Genomic DNA, 18,347 nt, shown 5'->3' with positions numbered 1-18,347 from the left:
TTTACAAGGATATAATGATATACAACTGACTGAATTCACACACAAAACATCACTATGGAGTACAAAGTGATAATAATAATTTACACAGAGTTCATTAAATAATTGAACATGATCACCATAGGTGATTCACCATAGGTGATTCTTCTTTCTTCTCAGTAAAATATACATCATTGAGAACTATAGTTCAGTACATGTTTATGCAGCTGGTGATGAGTTACTCCAAAATGTAACAAATTCATTCAGCAAATCATCTTTCTTCATGTATCCACCCAACACATGATCAACATTCATGTCATTATCGATTTTTTTTTCATGATATCATTCACATTCCTCAGGTCATACAGAATAGCTTCACATATGCCCTGTACTCGGTCGATCGGTATAGTGACAATTCCTTGAGTTTCCAACACCCACATAACCCCTGGTATGAATCGACCAGTCCATAGTTTATTCATTAACTGTTTAAAACGATTGAATACATAATATTTTGGGATGGGGTATAGGCATCGATGTTCGATTTGACTGGGATGATCTATTTGACATCCCTCGCAGTCATCTTTCCACTGGTCATTTATAACCACATTCATCAGCTTGGTGACGCATATTTTTATAATGTCCAAAAGGATTATATTCCCCAGACCATCAAGCTGGTCCATAGTCAGAGTTGAATCCATCGTAGATGATGCTGAAAGCCATGGTCTGATGGATGGTAGTGTAGGGTAATTCATAGGTGAAGATGGTGGAGCATCGAGACTAAAGTCCAGAGGATCATCAAAAAATATTGGTGATGGTGTAGGTGAAGGACCGAACGCAAGGGCATATAAATCTTCATCATCTGTGTCACTGACAGATTCTGTCCATGGCTCATATTTTATAGCTTCCTCTGGAAGAGTAGTGGTAGAGTTGGGCTTGTCAACAAAACCTTCCATGGTTACTGGTGAACAACACCGTACGCAAAATACCCTTATATTGTGTAAGCAGGGCAATAGGCGTGGTTGGTAGAGAGGGTGGAGCACCCTATAATTAGATAGCTAATTTGGTCAACCCATGTTAACCCAACATTAATGTGATATAGCCTAAAGATGTCCTAATTGCCCCTAATTTATTGAAATCAATCAAAAGATCATTTCTTTGTTTTCTTTGTTTTTGGTTTCATGTTGTTGTCAATTGATTTGACTGTAAGCACACGTTTCCTTTTTTGCTTGTGTTCTACAGGGTCACTAGAATTGTACCAGGGCAATGTTTTCAGAGCAGGAAACATTAATATTACACGTCTTGTTTTCAGAATATTCAGGAAAGCAATACATGTTGATTCATCCTTGGCCATAATCGCGTCCACAAGTTCAGTGGCTGGGTCTGAGGATATACGATACCTATCCAGGGGTGTGATTAGTTTTCGTTCACAGATAAGTGAAATAAGCTTGAATAGATTGTCAATATCTGACATCAGGATGTTTTGAAGTGTTGTCTTGTTTTTTCTTATATTGTCTTGTGCTCTCCTGACTGTATCTCTGCAAGCCATGTATCCAGGACGTCCTTGGTGTTGTGTTGCATAAGGCAAGGCCTTCAATTCAGGTCTAATTGCTATTACTTCATTATTTTGTAACATAGCTATGAATCCATGACAGAATTCTTCACCCTTGCACATAATTTTATCCAAAAGCTCAACAGCTGCTGTGTAGGGGAAGTGTGTGTCCATGAGCTGTGCATAGCATACATTGTCAACAAGTCTCGATTGGAAAGCACAATCGTTGAAAAATCGCATGTCTGACATGATTATTTCTTGCAGTCGAGACTTGTTTAGCCTTAAAATCTCTGTAAATGACATTCCCTGCTTGAAACGAAATCCTTCCCCCTCTGTTTCAAAAACCATTGCTGGTTGACCGTACCAACGCATTTTCATCAGATCAGGAAACCTATCTGTAAGTTTTGCATCTTTTAGCAGAGACAGGAACACTTGGCAAATCTTTTCACCCTTGTTCATGATCTTATCAATGAGCCTACATGATGCATCAAAATAAGACATTTGCATGAGGTCCCGGTACTCACAAAACACCAGTGGGCTTTCATCGATTTCGAAAACACACTGGATGGCATATTTGATATCTGGACACAGTATTTTTCTAATTTCTGAACGGTTTTTCCGTATCATATCTTTTGCCGTTATATTTCCATTGTCAATCCCGCTTGGATGACTGCACCATGGCATGTACTGTAGATTAGGATATGTTTCTATTGCATCTGACCCTTGTAGCAAACATAGGAACTCATTGCAAGCAGTTTCACCATTGGCCATAATTAGTTCCAAGAGTGTTTGAACTGTATGTGAACTGTCTGGGTTATTGTATACCATATGCTTGAGCTTATTGTAGTCCTCCTGTTCCAACAAATATTCTTCATGTCCAAAGGTCAACTGAAGGAGATAAAGGATATCATGCCTCAGTATGCATTGAAGTTTTTTTGCGTTTTCTCTGATCATATCATTTGCTGACCATCCATATAATAGATTTAGAGCATTACTATCACTGGGTTCTCCTTCCTCTTTCTCACTTGCCAGATGTGAGAAATCGGGTGGCGAAAAGTAAGGTGTAGAATAGTCCACAGGTGATGGCGAAGGTGAACCAGGGCTTGGATAGTATATACCATTACGTATCAGACATGAAAGTGAGAGAGAGAGTTGGAAGAGTAATGATAGAGCTTGGTTCGTCAGCTTGGTGACGCAAGTCTGCCATAGTTACTGGTGAAGAGTACATTACGACCAATTACCTTATATATTGTAAGAGCAATAGGCGTGGTTGGTAGGAATGTGGAGAAGTAAGGGGAGCCATCTAACGATTGGCTATAGTATGTACTGTAGGATGGTAGAAAAATGCGATGAGAAAAAATATATGTTTTGATATTTTTATTTTTGACAAGAAAACGTGATAGATCTTTACATACATTACACATAAACACGTATTATGTGATAATATAATTATCACATAATTATGACATCAACACAACATATTGGTGTGACATATTACTTTGTTCCATCGGTTTCTAGTTCTTGAGCCAACACAGATGATTTTATGGAATTTTCAGATGATTTTATGGAATCAATCCAACCGAGCTTATGGTCATATTCCGGTAAGTGTTGTGGTTTATTCAGGGATATACGCTTGGGTTTCTTTGTAGAGAGGTAGTTTGTAGACAATCCTGATACTACACGATTTACACCGTTCAGGCGATCATCCAGTAACATCATCTTGCGAGTCTCTTTTGCTTTTCTGAAAAACCCATTGATTAATTTCAGCACGTCCTGCAGAAGCCACAAATCACCAGCATGAAAGGCTAAACGGATTGGAAAATACATTTCTTTGTCCATTACAGTCTTTGGTCTTTCAAAAGTTGGTCCCATTGACTTGAATCTCACCAACAACCATAAATATGATCGTGAACAATCGATAAGGAAGGCTTCTCCGTCCGATAAACGAGAAGGCATCGATTCATCTACTTTCACCATATCCGAGGGCTTGATGTAGTCATCTTTGGCCCATCTCCCCCCAGTGCAAATAATCGGTGAAATCCTTGATAGCAGTCTCAAACCTCTTAAATTCAGTTGCATAAACCCTCACATGATGCAAATCTGAACATAATGTTTCCCCATCTTCCAATGTATACAGATCAACAAATGGAAAAAGGGTGGGTGGCGAAAAATGGCATCGCATTTTACGTTCATTAGACAAATCCCATATCAGATCATCCTTATCCTGGTAAATCAAACGATGAGTGTCCATTTTACTTGTAAGAATTAGTTTTCTTTGAAATTTAAAAGAAAAGGGATCAGAGAATTGGAGAGCTTTATACATACTCAGTCATGGTAGTCACCATTTATACATTCTGTAGGACCACACCCCCAGTGACGTAGGCTGGAACTGAATAATTATGTTTACCACTGTACTACACAGGGATGTCTAGTAATGTTTAGTGGTAAATATTTTAACAAATTGTGGATACATGCATATGCAATATACCCCATTTTTAAGCTTATCATAAGTACATTTGGAAGAAAGAAAACTCATAATATTGATATAGTGTTTTATTTATTTATTTTTCTTCTTTTCATAGGTGAACTAATACTAATATTAGCTTTACACAATAGTACAATAAGTACAATCAAGACATGGTTGTGTAGCTATGAACGCAGTCTGTACACATGGCTGTAGAACCATCCATGTGCTGTAAGATCTCTTTTCATACTATTCAACCCAATTCTACATTATTAGTCAGGATTATACTCAATCATCAACTAATTACACATTGCTTTCAGCAAATAAAACATTATTTTCATTATGATTAAAGGTATGAGGACCAAGAATATGGAGAGTGATAACCAGGGAGTAAAGAGCATAGCTAGTGCTCACACAGAAAAGCTAAAATACACAAGGGTTCCAATGTATACATATTCACAATGTCACCGTATAATCACGGTTGTAAGAACTTTAACTATAATTTGAATTCGAGAAGCCCGTTGTTAAGGCTATGTATGAGTTCTGTCATTTTTTGGTAACAGTTTTGCACATGATTACCAGCTGAACGTCCGCACAAGTAACACCATTCCTGTGTAGCCAGTGTCACATATATCCTGTTTGTTAATTTCATTTCGGGTAGTTTCCATGCATCGGGGGCTGTGATTATGTTTGGATGCGCAATAAATCCTCTACGGAATCTCTCCTGACCAATTGCAATCTTTAACCGGTCGGGTGTATAGTTTGCTTTGAGATACGGACATTCTCCTCTGCTGTAGAATGCATGCTGATTTAAAAGTTTATCTCCTGGCAGAAACTTTGAAAGCAGAAGGTGGCAGGCTCCGCAGCGGTGATTATCCCCTACCCCTGTGTGCTCCATGTTAGCCGGTTCCCCTAACCACTCAAACTGCGATGATTTAAAATTGAAAGCACTATCATTGTTTGAATTGCTACTGGACACGTGTTGTGGTGGAAGGCCGCATAGAGCTGCTTCAGATGCGTACATTGAATGATCATCTGGTGGGATATTTTTCCCTCCATTAGTATCATTCATCCATTTAATTCGACCTTGCATAAATCCATCAAAATAGGGATCTATGCCTGTGGGTACATATTCTCCATCTTTAAAAATTATTCCGGGAAAGATTGTGGGCTTTCCATCTTTCTCGTTAAAGCCTAAGGATTCTTCTACATCTTTAGCGAAGGTATACAATACATTGGTCGCTACTTCGCCATAATCCTGTTTTTCTAGCCCCAATTGATGGGTATTATCCATTTTTGAAAAAGAGACTGAAGTAAACTTCTCATTCTCCTTTTTTATATCCACGGCTTTCCAACGTCCCATAGTGCATTGCGCTATTTAGTCTATTGAACACTTTATTATTAGAACATATTGTGTATTTTGTCTTTACGTTAATGGACAAGTTGTGTTTTTTTATGTTTTTGTGTGGATCTACTAGCAATGTGTAGTGAGTATGGTGTTGATTTCTGTTGGTGATGTATATTTGTGCTGAATATATAGTAGTTGATTTGATATTATGCAGGCATGTTGATGTTGTATAGTTGTGTTGTGTAGTCTGGCCTGTACACTTATACAGTTTGTACGATTTGCATCCCATACGGTCTAACGATTAGGATTCCTGGTTTTCACCCCGGCAGCCCCCGGTTCAACTCATGGTATGGGAACTAGTCTTTTATCCGCCTGTCATTCAAGTTAAATCTTTAGATTTCACGCAATATTTAGTATAATTTTAGGAATACCTAGTATTTTAACCCATCTATAGATAATATACGAATAAACAAATAAATGTTTTCTGTGTATTGGACTAATGTCACAAACTTTAAAAATGTTAACATGTTCATGTAATGGGATGTTTTAGTGAAAACAATGTAAATTGACTGACCATGGTTAGTCCCATGCATATCATAAGGTTATACACAGTGAGACCCCATATTTAGGCTGTTTGAGATTTGTTCACGCAAAAAGAGTAAACTAATTTTCTCACAGACCCCACCCTGTAACAGGTCTGTCGCATTATAGCTATAAGCTTTGTAGATCGGTCATTTTTGCCAATATGGTTCAAGTGGTTAAAACACTAATATGAGGTTATTTTTAATCGGTCATCGCTTTGTTGATATAATTGTAACATGTTTATGGGATGGGTCGATATAGTTGTAGCAGAGACCATAGTTGGGGTTAATATCAGATAAAAATAATAGAAAAAAAAAAAACTCGTTTACCAATACTGAATGTGGAGATAGTCAGTAGCCTGGTAAGAATTAATAGACCTATAGGGAATTGACATGCAATAAAATGATCTGACTGTATGAATAAAACAGTAACTGGATGAACATTTACCAATTTTAACATTATGATGGCTTTAGTGCTTATGTTATAATTTGATTAGGGATTATACCAATCATACAATCATATTTATGCTGAGAATATATCAGTCAAAATATTAGATCTACAAGCTGACACTGTATCATTTTTGTAATATTCGTACAATTTCATGTGTATTATCAGTTCTGTTCCATATCACTACATACAGTGAAAACACCTAATGAATGATCCAACATGACTGGGGACCAAATAGTTTGGCAGACAAACCCAACTAAGTTTTACTGTATTACTAAGTTACACTTTGTGATCAAGATGTGGTTAGATAGATCTTTTGAATCATTTGACATCTTGAAAGCCAGATTGGACCTCAGCAATAAAACTATAAGTAGTTGAGCTAGTCAAACTAGTGAAAATAGCAGATCTATAACTTTGGTTCCTCTCTCATTTTGTAATGTTAATGAGAATTACATGTATTATCTTACAGATGGAATACCACTACTGACAACGCAACTAATGCCTTGAATTCAACATACATAGCCCTACCGAGCCAAATGATAAAACATACGATATTACCAGTAGATTATGCAACCCCTTATGGAAATAATACTCTTACATCACCACCCCAGTAAAAATAGTAGATCTGTAAGCTATTACCATCAAAATAACACATCTACAAGCTGGTTGCCTTGGGACTCAAAAGAGCCCATCTATAAGCCTGTACTCAAAAAATAAATAAATCTACACATTTTCAATACAATATGATGCATGCAATCCTAAAATATGGATATCTTCCTCTTAATGTCATAGACCTTTCAGTTTGCAAATCTATAATTGTTATGGCCTTGTTACCAGTGTACTCTTTCCTATGCAAAATGTTTTCATTCAATCAGTCAAACTACTATTCAGACTGAATATAACATATATAGCCATATACCTGCTGTCTTATTGGATGTTTTAGGATTAAGGGTTGAAACTATTAGTTTATTGACACTAGTCTATTGAACACATTGTTAGTAACATTGTTAGTAATATTGTGACTTTTTGGTTTCATGTTTTGCATTTTGCATGTGTTCTAGCTTTTGTTGTTCAGGTTCAGGTTCAGTTTTATTAGTCAGATGCTGTAATATGTTGGAGTGTTGATGTTTTGTTGATGTACTGGGTTTTGTAGATGTGTATGAGGGTGACTGGGTGAGCTTTTTTAATTGTAGTGGGACAACAAATATGTAATGAGAGGAGAATAGAAAGGTACAGTAGCACTGGTTTATTTAGTAGCATTGTATAGCTGTGCTTCCATACATCCATGCTATTATACCAGTGAAGTAGAATAATGTAAACACTAAATAGTCAGCTTATGTGTCCATTTTTTACTGTAAATATAACGCACATGGTGTGAGTAATAGCATGTTCATTAGAAACGTACTTAGCCTACAGAACACCCAAGAAAGAAAACAATAAGTTGTCTAATTACCATGATCCCCTATACCGTACATGGGGTGGTTAGGGTGAAAATCCTTCTCTAACTCACTGCATTGGCATTAGGCATTACCTACTGTGTGAGATTTGACATTTTGTGTAACTTAGGTACCATTTCAGGATGTGTCATCTATTGAAATATATAATTAGGGGGAAAAAAAATGTATGTAAGAGTGTGATAACTCAACTTATGAGTGTTGTTAGTAATAACCACTGTATAATGTTAGGGATTGATCATGAATTTCATGTCAGAGTTTTTTTACGTACAGTACCAGTTCTACCCTTTATGATGTTTTGCCTAATACAGTACCACCTATAACTACCAGATTAGGGTTCACTAGTAGATTCATCCACAAGATTTTATGACGATAAAGCATACACTGTCTGCATATATGCTTACTACATGTGCACTGCGTATACCAGCGCTGTAGGTACATCGTTGCTTGCATTCTTTTCATTGTATTTCTCACTCATAATTCAGAAAAAAAGGATGAGGGGGGTCCCTGCTACATCTCTCTCAACTAGGAGTCCTTGGAGTTTAAAAAACCCTAGTGTACATATTCTGAGAACTGCATAGTCCCAAAAATAGCAGATCTACATGCACATAATGTATGTGAGCTTGTAAATTGGTTATTTTGGCCAAGAGGTATGGTGTAGGGGATACAAAATAGCAAACTAAGTAGTTTATTAAGACTTGATGGCTCAAGTGGTTAAATATCTGTCAATCTGTCATCTGACTGTCAAACAATGAAACTATATGGAATTACTGAAAAGGTAGTGGTGGTCCTTGCTACATCTCTTCCACCTAGGAGTCCTTGAAGTTTAACCCATTTAGGCCTAACCTATAGAATAGGGCTAAATCAGAAATTAGCCTACAAAACAAATATGTTGCTACATACTGTACATGTACTGTAACCCCCTCCCAAACAGCAAAATGTGTTCCCGGCCTGAAACCCTAGTGTTCATATTCTGAGAACTGTATAGTCCCAAAAAATAGCAGATCTACATGCACATAATGTGTCGCGCTGCGAGACGTTGTGACCTTGTAGATTGGTTGTTTTCTGCAAAAAGGTTTGGTGTAGGGGTGACAAAATAGCAGCCTAAGTAGTTTATTAAGACTTGATGGTGGTTAAATATCTGAAAAACACACATTGACATGAATCCAAAATACACTGATGATTGTGCTGTCAAACAACGAAAACAATATGGAATCTCTGTAAAGGTTGAAGGGGTCCCTGGTAACACCTTTAACTGTGAGAATTGACACCTCCACGGACCACACACACAACCCCCACATCCACCCTCCACCTGTCAGCCCCCTAACCCTAACCCTAACAGATGACCAATCTAATTATTACATTCTAATTATAACAAGCTATTAATAACATTATATTAATAGAAGTGCTATTATTAGATTCTAAATTTAGAAGGGCTATTTTTAGAACAAAACTATGCCTATGGGCTATTTTTAGAAGGGCTATTTTTAGAAGGGCTATTTTTAGAAGTGCTATTTTTAGAAGGGCTATTTTTAGAAGGGCTATTTATAGAAAAAAAACTATGCTTAGCTATTATTAGATTGTTATTTTTAGAAATGCTATTTATAGAAAAAAACTGTGCTTAATATACTACTGGCGGGCAGTGAATGCTTTTGAGATTTTCATGTTGGCCCTGACCCACAAAAGGTTTAGAACCATTGTTATATACTTGGTCGTACAATGAAGATTTAAACATTTTGCCTATGATGACAGACATGCCCAAAACAGGGACACTAGGCTGACTGTGATTGATTTGTATTGGTCTTGTAGGACTCCTCTCCATGCGGCAGCGTTCTCGGGTCACGTGGACTGTGTCCAGCTACTGCTTTCCCATGATGCACCTGTTGATGCAGTGGACCAATCGGGGCGCACCGCGCTGATGATGGCAGCAGAGAAGGGTGGAGTTAAGGCACTAGGTACACAATGAATTCTTTAATCATAGTCGGGGGACTTAAGGATATCTCGCGCTAATCAGTCTAAAAGCGAGAGATTTTGCACAGATGTAGCTCAGGGCATGCTCTAATGATTTAGCTAGGGCTCCCGAGTGGGCGCCCTTCGGGGTCTTCACAGCGGCCTAATGAAGTTGGGCTCCCATTGACTTTCTATACAGGAGGAAAATACCCAGAAAAAAACTTTTTTTCTGGGTATTTAAGTAGGATCTGAGGGGTCTAACTAGGGGTTTGTCATCATGCTGAATCCATTGCAAGCATTTGTTTTGCACAAAAAACATTCCTTGGGCTAGAAATGGCATAAACGATGCATGTATGGGTGAGCATTCGTGTTAGTCGGAGGCCTTAGGGTTTTTTTCTCGTGCTAATCAGTCTAAAAGCGCCAAATTTTGCACAGATGTAGCCCAAGGCATGCTCTAATGATTTAGCTAGGGCGCCCGAGTCAGCGACTTTCGGGGTCGCCACAGCTCCAGAAAACACCCATAAAACTCTGAAAAGTGATGACTCATCACTTTTCATCACTAAACCATCGTTTTCTTGGGCCATTCGTAGCCCAAGGAATGTTTTTTGTGCAAAACAAATGCTTGCAATGGATTCAGCATCATTACAAACCCCTAGTTAGACCCCTCAGATCCAACTTAAATACCCAGAAAAAAAGTGTTTTTCTGGGCCCTGGGCTAGCCCTGGGCTACATCTGTGCAAAACTTCGCGCTTTTAGACTAATTAGCGTGAGATTACCATGTCATCTCCCTTAGGCCCCCGACTATCAGCTGATACTCTCACAAAGGTCAAAAGTGTGTGTGTGTGTGTGTGTGTGTGTGCGCGCGTGCGCACACACACACACACACACACACACACACACACACACACACACACACACACACACACACACACACACGTGTGCCAGTAAATGTGTGAGTTTTGCTGTGTGTGTTCTCCCCGGCTAACATGGCACTCTTTTGTCTTGTCCAGAGGTGCTGTTGACCAGTGCAAGTGCCAACGTTTGTCTGACTGACAAGGATGGCAACACAGCCTTGCACCTGGCCTGCAGTAATGTGAGTGTCCACAGGAGGGGGCTCTGCCCTCATTGTGCCCCATTCTCCAAGGTCCATATATTTTATCATCTCATGCAGTGACTGTAACCTCTTAATCGTTTTACGTCTAGGGGAAGGAGGACTGTGTTTTGCTGATCTTGGAGAAACTGGCTGATGCTGCCCTCATCAATGCCACAAATGCGGCACTGCAGACGTGAGTGTCTTAAGACTTCTGATGAAGCCATGTTACATTTGTGCAAAAGTAGTATAACTTCTACAAGCTCACATTTTTGGAAAATGTTCGCCAATAATGACATGCTCAAAATAGGGATGCCAGTGTTAATGGCTTTAAACTCCAAGCATGTGATGAGGTGAACTTTGGAAGCAAGCAAAAGTAAATTGAGGGAGACCTGTCCAAGTTGCCTCACCAGGCCTAGGAGTGTATGTGTCCATAGAATAATCTTGTAAACATGAAAAGTGCAAATGAAGTGCACATTTTCCACCCAAAATCGCTATTTGTTATTAAAACGATTACTTTTTACAATCGATTAAATCAAAAATTAATTACACCCCTACTAGTCTCTCTTATGCTTTGTGTCGATGTTCTTATCCTCCTCATTGCCGCTATCAGTCCCCTCCATCTGGCAGCCCGGAGCGGCTTGAAGCAGGCTGTCAAGGAGCTTCTGGCCAGAGGGGCCAGTGTCCAGACGCTGGATGAGAACGGTATGTCTGTCCCGGTCTGGCCTTTCCAGAAATGCTGGAGGCCAAAAACTCTTAAAGCTGTTGCTGCTTCAAGCATGGATGGCATGCAGTCTTTTTCTCTTTTGAACCCGGGCTCCATTCCATCCAACCCAGGATGGAATTGACCTCAATTATTTGCTATACTGTATGTGCTTGGTAAATATGGACTGTATTTATGCAGCTAATTGTTTTTGCGTTAGTCTCTTATTTGTCAGGAATTATTAAATCAGTTGCGTCCTAGTTTGTGCCTGTAAGCTTGTTGTCCCCCATGTGTGTTTGTGTACCATGTTGTGTGGCTGGCTTTAGACTAATGGAATGCTGCTCCGTCCCTCCTTTGTGTCCCCTACTCTCGTCTTCTGCTCCACTTCCCGTTTCCTGCTTCGCCTTCCCTGCTTCCTCCATGTCTGCCCCCCTCCATGTCCATCCACTTTCCCTCCATTGCTCCATCCTCTCCCCTTTCTCTCCATCTCCCCACCTACTTCTCCTCCTCTCCTTTTCCATACTGTACGTGTACCTTCCCCTTCTATCTCTGTCTCTCTCTCTCTGGGTCTTTTGTCTCTGTCTGTCTCTCTCTCTCAGGTCTGACCCCTGCTCTGGCTTGCGCTCCCAGCAGGGAGGTGGCTGACTGTCTGGCTCTCATTCTGGCTACCATGATGCCTTTCTGCTCCCCTTGCAGCTCAGGGGCTCCTTCCCCAGGCTCCCTCCTGAGGCAGCTGCCCCGCCAGGGCGGCAAGGGCCCCAGCATCGGCCCCCGGGGGCCACGCAGCCCCAAGAATCCCTCCGGGCCCTCCAGCGAGGGAACCACAGAGAACGACTCGGAAGACTCTGAAACCTTCTGACACCCCTTCTTAACTTTCTCGTCTCTCGCTCTTCCCGAGTCCCACGCTGTCTGTCCTCTTGTCCTCCTACCTCAAAGCGTGCACTTGACTTATTTCATATTTCCCCACCCCTTGCATATTCTAGGCGGCATAGAAGAAAGGATTGTCCTGAGAGAAGTGGCTTAGGTTTCACTAAGCTTTTCGTTTTCGCATCATTCCAGGGCTCGAAGAGCAGTAAGTAAGTGCACACTTTAAGGCCGAAGGTTTTGAGACATTGTTTGGGACGCGGCACAGATGTTTGCAATGTCTGTGGCCCTCGCCTGCTCTGGCTTCTTGCCCCCAGAGCTCAGTTCACCATGTAGGGGAACATGTACAGGACCTCGCCCCTACACCAGGTTGGAGGACTAAAGCGTTCTCTCCCTCGCTCTCGCCTTGTGCCCTGGTCAATGAAATAATGAACGGAGCGGCTGCACTTCACTGGACGTTCAATGCGACCAAAATATTTGCTCCCTGGATGCGTGCTTGAGTGATAAAAGAAGATTTAAATCGGGGCCAGTTACAGTTCGGGTCGGCATGCTTGTGTTGAACTTGCATCATCATTCTGTCCACTCACGGGTGCTTAAATCCAAACCAACCTCGGTACTCTGTCTCTATGCGGCTTGGAAACTAGCCTCAGAGACTTGTCGGTCTTAAAAAGCCATTTTTTAACAGTTTGTACATGAGTGAAGAGGACCATTCTGAAAGCTAAGCATAATCTTAACCTTTTTATATGATTTTCGTTTAGTTGTTGTACCAAATATTGACTCGCACACCTAAATACTTAAAAGTACTGTAGGCACCATGCTGGGGCTGGGTAATTGTATATTTTTTACAAAGGTACGTAACTCTTGCAATGACTGCCCGCTGATTTTAGCACAACTATTAATTATTTCTCTGAAGCTCACATTTGAAATTCCTTCTTCGGGCCTATGGCTCCATTGTATCATAAAATGATGATAAGTTGCCTGGCTCCAGCCTATAGACCCGCCCACTCTCTGAGCAGACTGGTTCTCTTGGTCTGGTGTTGTCATATGACGCTTAACTTGATATGGTATCTTGGCGTACCAGCCAATGAAATCAATGCAAGACGTAGGAGGGGTCTAACTTTTGAAAATCAACAGAAACAGTGGAGGGGGGAGCTCAGCCAAAGCTCTTAATTGCTCCCTTTGAACTTGAAAGGGGGGTTGTGCACACCTCGTTAGCATCAAAGACAACAACCTGTTTGATGCCTGTCATAGAGGGGAGAGGGAGGGGGGAATGTTTTTGTGTACACACAAGTCAAACACAACCCCTCCCACCAGATCTCTTGTGATTGGGAATTTCAAATTTCAAATCCCCTCCCCTTTGAAATCTCTTGTCAATGGGACAAGGTCAGACTCAAGCTCAGCGCAGAGTCTGAATTCAGGCTAGATGATAAGTAGACATTTGGACCAGAAAATGTGATTGGGTTCTGTCATAGCTTATATGCTGATGCAATTGGTGAAGTTTTAAGGCTGTTTTTCAAAGCAGCTGCTTATAAGTGATGTGAGAAAAAAAAGAAGTTATCTGTACTTTTATGTGCGAGTTTTACTCATTGACTCTTTGTGGAAAGCTCTCCTGTTCTGGTTTGTATCCCTACAGGTAGTAAACGGGTCCATACTCTAAAGCCCAATGTAGCCAAAGCTGCCCTTTGAAAAGAAAGCTTACAACTGGCATTTTCAGCTTCCTTAGTAGTTCTTTCAAATCACAGAAACCCAAGTTTAACACTTTTAAACAGAAGTGAAACGGGAACAAAATTTCTGGGCTTTCCGAAGGTTACTAGATGGTCCAATGGGAGCCGTCTCTAAATCTCAGCATGGTATTTATTCATTATGACACGAAGGTACGTCTAGTATACTGCCAGCACTTAAATGTAAAATAACACAGGGCCTTGACCACTTTTCTCTCGTCCTTTATGAATTCGCCTTCTATCCATCTTCCACTGCTGTTTGTTCACCTACCAGCCATGGCTATGTTCACACTGGCAGCCCAAATCCAATTCTTGTCCTATCCAGATTGGAATCACATCTGAAAAACACATGGTAATGTAGTTTTGCAAATCATATTTGCACCACATTTCTAAGTTATTTGAAATGCAAATCAGATGAAAAAATGCCTCAGTCTGGACACTGAAGCTTAATTTTATTATATAATATGGAACATAGACAATATACAAGATCACGGTGTGTCGCAATGAAGATCTTGTAGATCACCTATCTTTGGTGAGCGACACAAGTAGGCTATACGTTAAGCATTTCTCATGCCTATGTCGTTATGTCTCAATACAAAAATCTGTCCTGATCACTTGCAAGTTACAGTGTGATCAGTCAGTCCTAATAGTCGGGGATCCACATGCCCAAAAGCTCAAGGAATAGGGTTGAACCTGTGATTTTCTGCCGCACTTTTTATTTCTGTTTTATCTATTAGTTTGGTCATTAACTCATTTGCTACCATTTAACAATACCTTCGTACTCCAATCCTGCCAAACTGTCTCCATAGACTTCCATGTAATTCATAGTGCACGGATCATGCACACCCATGCCTAGATAATGCACCACGTGTGTCCACATTGCTCACAGCTTTCAAACAAAAGAATCCGAATGGAAATCCGTTCAGGCATTCATGAGATAGCAGCCACTATGTTTTACACTGTTGTGAGCTTGGAGGTCTGCTACCTGAGTTGTATGGGGGTTGTATGGGGGTTAAACAAGCAATTTCGCGATCGCTATCATGCCTACTAACGTTTTTGGGGTCCAAAAAAAAAAAAAAAAAAATGATTTTTTTTTTTTTTTTTTTTTTCAAAATGGCGGCCATTCTCGGGTTCCTCGGGCGTGGCAGGGAGGGACATCCCAAAATTCTCGGGTTCCTCGGGCTTGGCAGGGTATGAGTTAAGGTCCACAGAATCAGAGGCCTGCTCTGCCGGAAACATCGCGAAAAAAAGTTATGGCCATTTTTATATTCACTGCCCCATGACTCCACTAGAAATATAAAAAAAGAAGAAAAAGAATCTGCTTTAAGTAGCATGTGAGGGGTCAAACTAGGGGTTCTTCATCATTCTGAATCCATTGCAAGCATTTGTTTTGCATGAAAACATTCCTTGGGCAAAATATTGGCCCCCAACAACTGTGAAAAGTGATCACTTTTTTTCCACTTTTCACAGTTTTGGGTGGCCAAAATGTTGCCCAAGGAATGTTTTTCATGCAAAATAAATGCTTGCAATCGATTCAGAATGATGAAGAACCCCTAGTTTGACCCCTCACATGCTACTTAAAGCAGATCTTTTTTCTTTTTTTAATATTTCTAGTGGAGTCAATGGGACAGTGAATATACAAATGGCCATAACTTTTTTTCGCGATGTTTCCGGCAGAGCAGGCCCCTCATTCTGTGGACCTTAATGACCAAACTAATAGATAAAACAGAAATAAAAAGTGAGGCAGAACATCACAGGTCCTCTCCCATTTTGGTGACTGGATCCCCGGCTATAAAGATCCTATTTGAGAAACGAAGTGGATTTGCCTGAAGTCTGAACAAAGCCTCAGACTTGTCCAGTGCCTTGGTCTGTATGTCTCTTCATTTTTAATTTGTACATTTATGTTCACAGTGTCCTCTGATGGTGGATGCTATTATTCTTATTGTGTGTTTTAAGTTGTCTTTAATGTGAGGCGCTTGCTCCAAACGGGGAACCATTCAGCTGACCTGTAAAATGAATGCAAAAACAAAGTATCCCGTACCAATGTTACTCCTAAAAGACGAGTGTGTATGTCCATGCGTGTGTGAGTGTGTAACATTATCTTGAAGATATGAAGTTGGAACTGCTTTTGTATATACTGTTGTAAAGCACAGCGTTGTCTGTACAGATGTCCACCAGAGAGGCTACAGGGACACCTCCATTTCATCCCATTGGAAACAATGAAACGGATGAATAACAAGCATGTATTTTCCACAGGGTCTTTTCCATTTATATTTTTCAGAGAATAAGGTTGTAAATGATTAGTTTAGCATTCAAACCTCTCGTAGATTGGAATGGAGATGATCCTAAAGCCTGTTATGATTCGGTGCATGATGGTGTCGCTCGCAGTAATGTTAACTTTTATCAGGTGAGAAACCTATCGCTGTCGGGCGGAAACCTCTTTATCTCCGTATTCTAATGAAGTTTGAATATGTTTTTTCATAAATGAACACCCTACAGCATCACACAAAAGATAAAACCTAGTGTGAAGTGAGCAGTGCTTTGTATGAGTTAATTTCATTAAGCGCCCGCGAAGCTTGGCCAATGTGACCCTAGGAGGTGTACAACAAACTTATTTGGGCGCTTTGTGCAAAGATGTATGCCAGATGTAGGCCAAGCTTTGCGTCCCTGGGCATACAACAAACTTATTTGGGCGCTTTGTGCAAAGATGTATGCCAGATGTAGGCCAAGCTTTGCGTCCCTGGGCATACAACAAACTTATTTGGGCGCTTTGTGCAAAGATGTATGCCAGATGTAGGCCAAGCTTTGCGTCCCTGGGCATACAACAAACTTTGGACAAAGCCAGATGTTGGAGGAGCTTGGCTCCTTCCAGGAGCACCATTAGGAAAATGGCAGATCTGCAATTTTGAGCTTGTCGATCTGCTTTTTATAAACTTCAATTCTGAGAGTTTCTGACATAATGAGGTGTCCACCCGACAGAGTCGATACAGTAACTTAGCAAGTAGATTTTCAGCAACACCGCCATGCAACGAAATATAGGTTCATTTTGAGCCTGATAAGCACATACACACCCTGTTTATGAAGCACAGTGTTAGCTTGCCTGTCTCTTAAGCCTGATTTATACTTTGTTGTACAAAGTTGTCATGCACTGAAAAGCTAAACTATCCAGAAGCTTTCAAAACATGCTGTGAGCTTTTAGATCGGCTATTTTGGGCACATGATTCCATTGTATGATGGACTATAAATTAAGCATTATGCTAAAGGTCTGCCGAGGTCAAGTCAGTATTACGTTCAACTATAGATGAACAGAAAGAGAAAAGAATGAGCTTCACCAGTTGTGACAATCGCTTTCGTGTGTCTGATTTTCATACCAGTTCCTGATGCAGTAATGAGATGCTGAGAGGGCTGTTTGCCAGCTACCCTTTGTTTTATATGAATTGTAAAAATATAAAGATGATCTGTTTTAATTTACTGAAGTGGTGTTTTATTTTTATCAACCTAACAATTGAGTCCTTGACTCTAATAGCTACTACATTACCTAAATAGAGTAATTACTGTATTACGCTACTGAAATGTTACTGGTAAAGAGGTGGAGACTAAGAACTGTACTGTACTTAACTGGTGTATTAACACTTTTCAATGCTTTTATTTCACTACATCTCGCAGGCAAATATTGTTGCCTAGTTTTACTCCACTATTATTTTAAAACGGTTACTTTGTAGATTTAGATTATTACAAAACATACATTAACCAGTTTAGCCCTACATACAGTATACTTCAACATAATGTAGAAGAATGCAGATTCTGCATTCTCCTTTTACTTTTGATACTTTTAAGTATATTTGATGCCAATACTTTAGTTGCGACCGTAGGTCACATTTACTACCAAAACCTCCACGGGCTGTCTGTGCGTCAGTCAGTCAGTCAGTCACACTTTTGCCCTGCTCATATCTCCACAACCGTTGCCCCCATCCATGCCAAATTTTGCACACACACTCCTTGACTGCCAAACTACAACCTCCAAGGACCCCCGGAGCCCCAGGGACCCCCGGGTCCCTGGGGGACCCCCAGATGTAAAAAAAGACCAAATGTGCTCACACGTCACACTTTTTCCCTGCTTATATCTCCGCACCCGTTGACCCGATCCATGCCAGATTTTACACACACACTCCTTGCCTGCCAAACTACAACCTCCAAGG

At 40.4% G+C, this 18,347-nt stretch overlaps 1 protein-coding gene across 5 annotated transcripts in view; it reads left to right on the top strand.

Annotated features, from left to right (window-relative positions):
• Positions 1-17,562, top strand: part of ankrd44 (ankyrin repeat domain 44) — a 55,806-nt gene extending 38,244 nt beyond the window's left edge. For 3 of the 5 annotated variants that reach the window (XM_080753719.1, XM_080753720.1, XM_080753718.1), the window contains 5 exons: positions 9,630-9,775; positions 10,781-10,863; positions 10,974-11,056; positions 11,474-11,565; positions 12,163-17,562. In XM_080753719.1, coding sequence (XP_080609845.1) covers positions 9,630-9,775; positions 10,781-10,863; positions 10,974-11,056; positions 11,474-11,565; positions 12,163-12,422 — 664 coding nt within the window. In that variant the 3' untranslated portion in view covers positions 12,423-17,562. The remainder of the gene's footprint in view (positions 1-9,629; positions 9,776-10,780; positions 10,864-10,973; positions 11,057-11,473; positions 11,566-12,162) is intronic. The other 2 variants (XM_080753722.1, XM_080753721.1) reach the window with 2 other exon arrangements.
• Positions 17,563-18,347: the final 785 nt, after the last annotated feature.

The sequence above is a fragment of the Nannobrachium achirus genome, assembly GCF_963921795.1.
Source record: "Nannobrachium achirus genome assembly, chromosome: 22".
NCBI lineage: Eukaryota > Metazoa > Chordata > Actinopteri > Myctophiformes > Myctophidae > Nannobrachium > Nannobrachium achirus.
The sequence above is the reverse complement of the archived record's forward strand: the minus strand, read 5'-3'. Positions and strand labels throughout refer to the sequence as shown.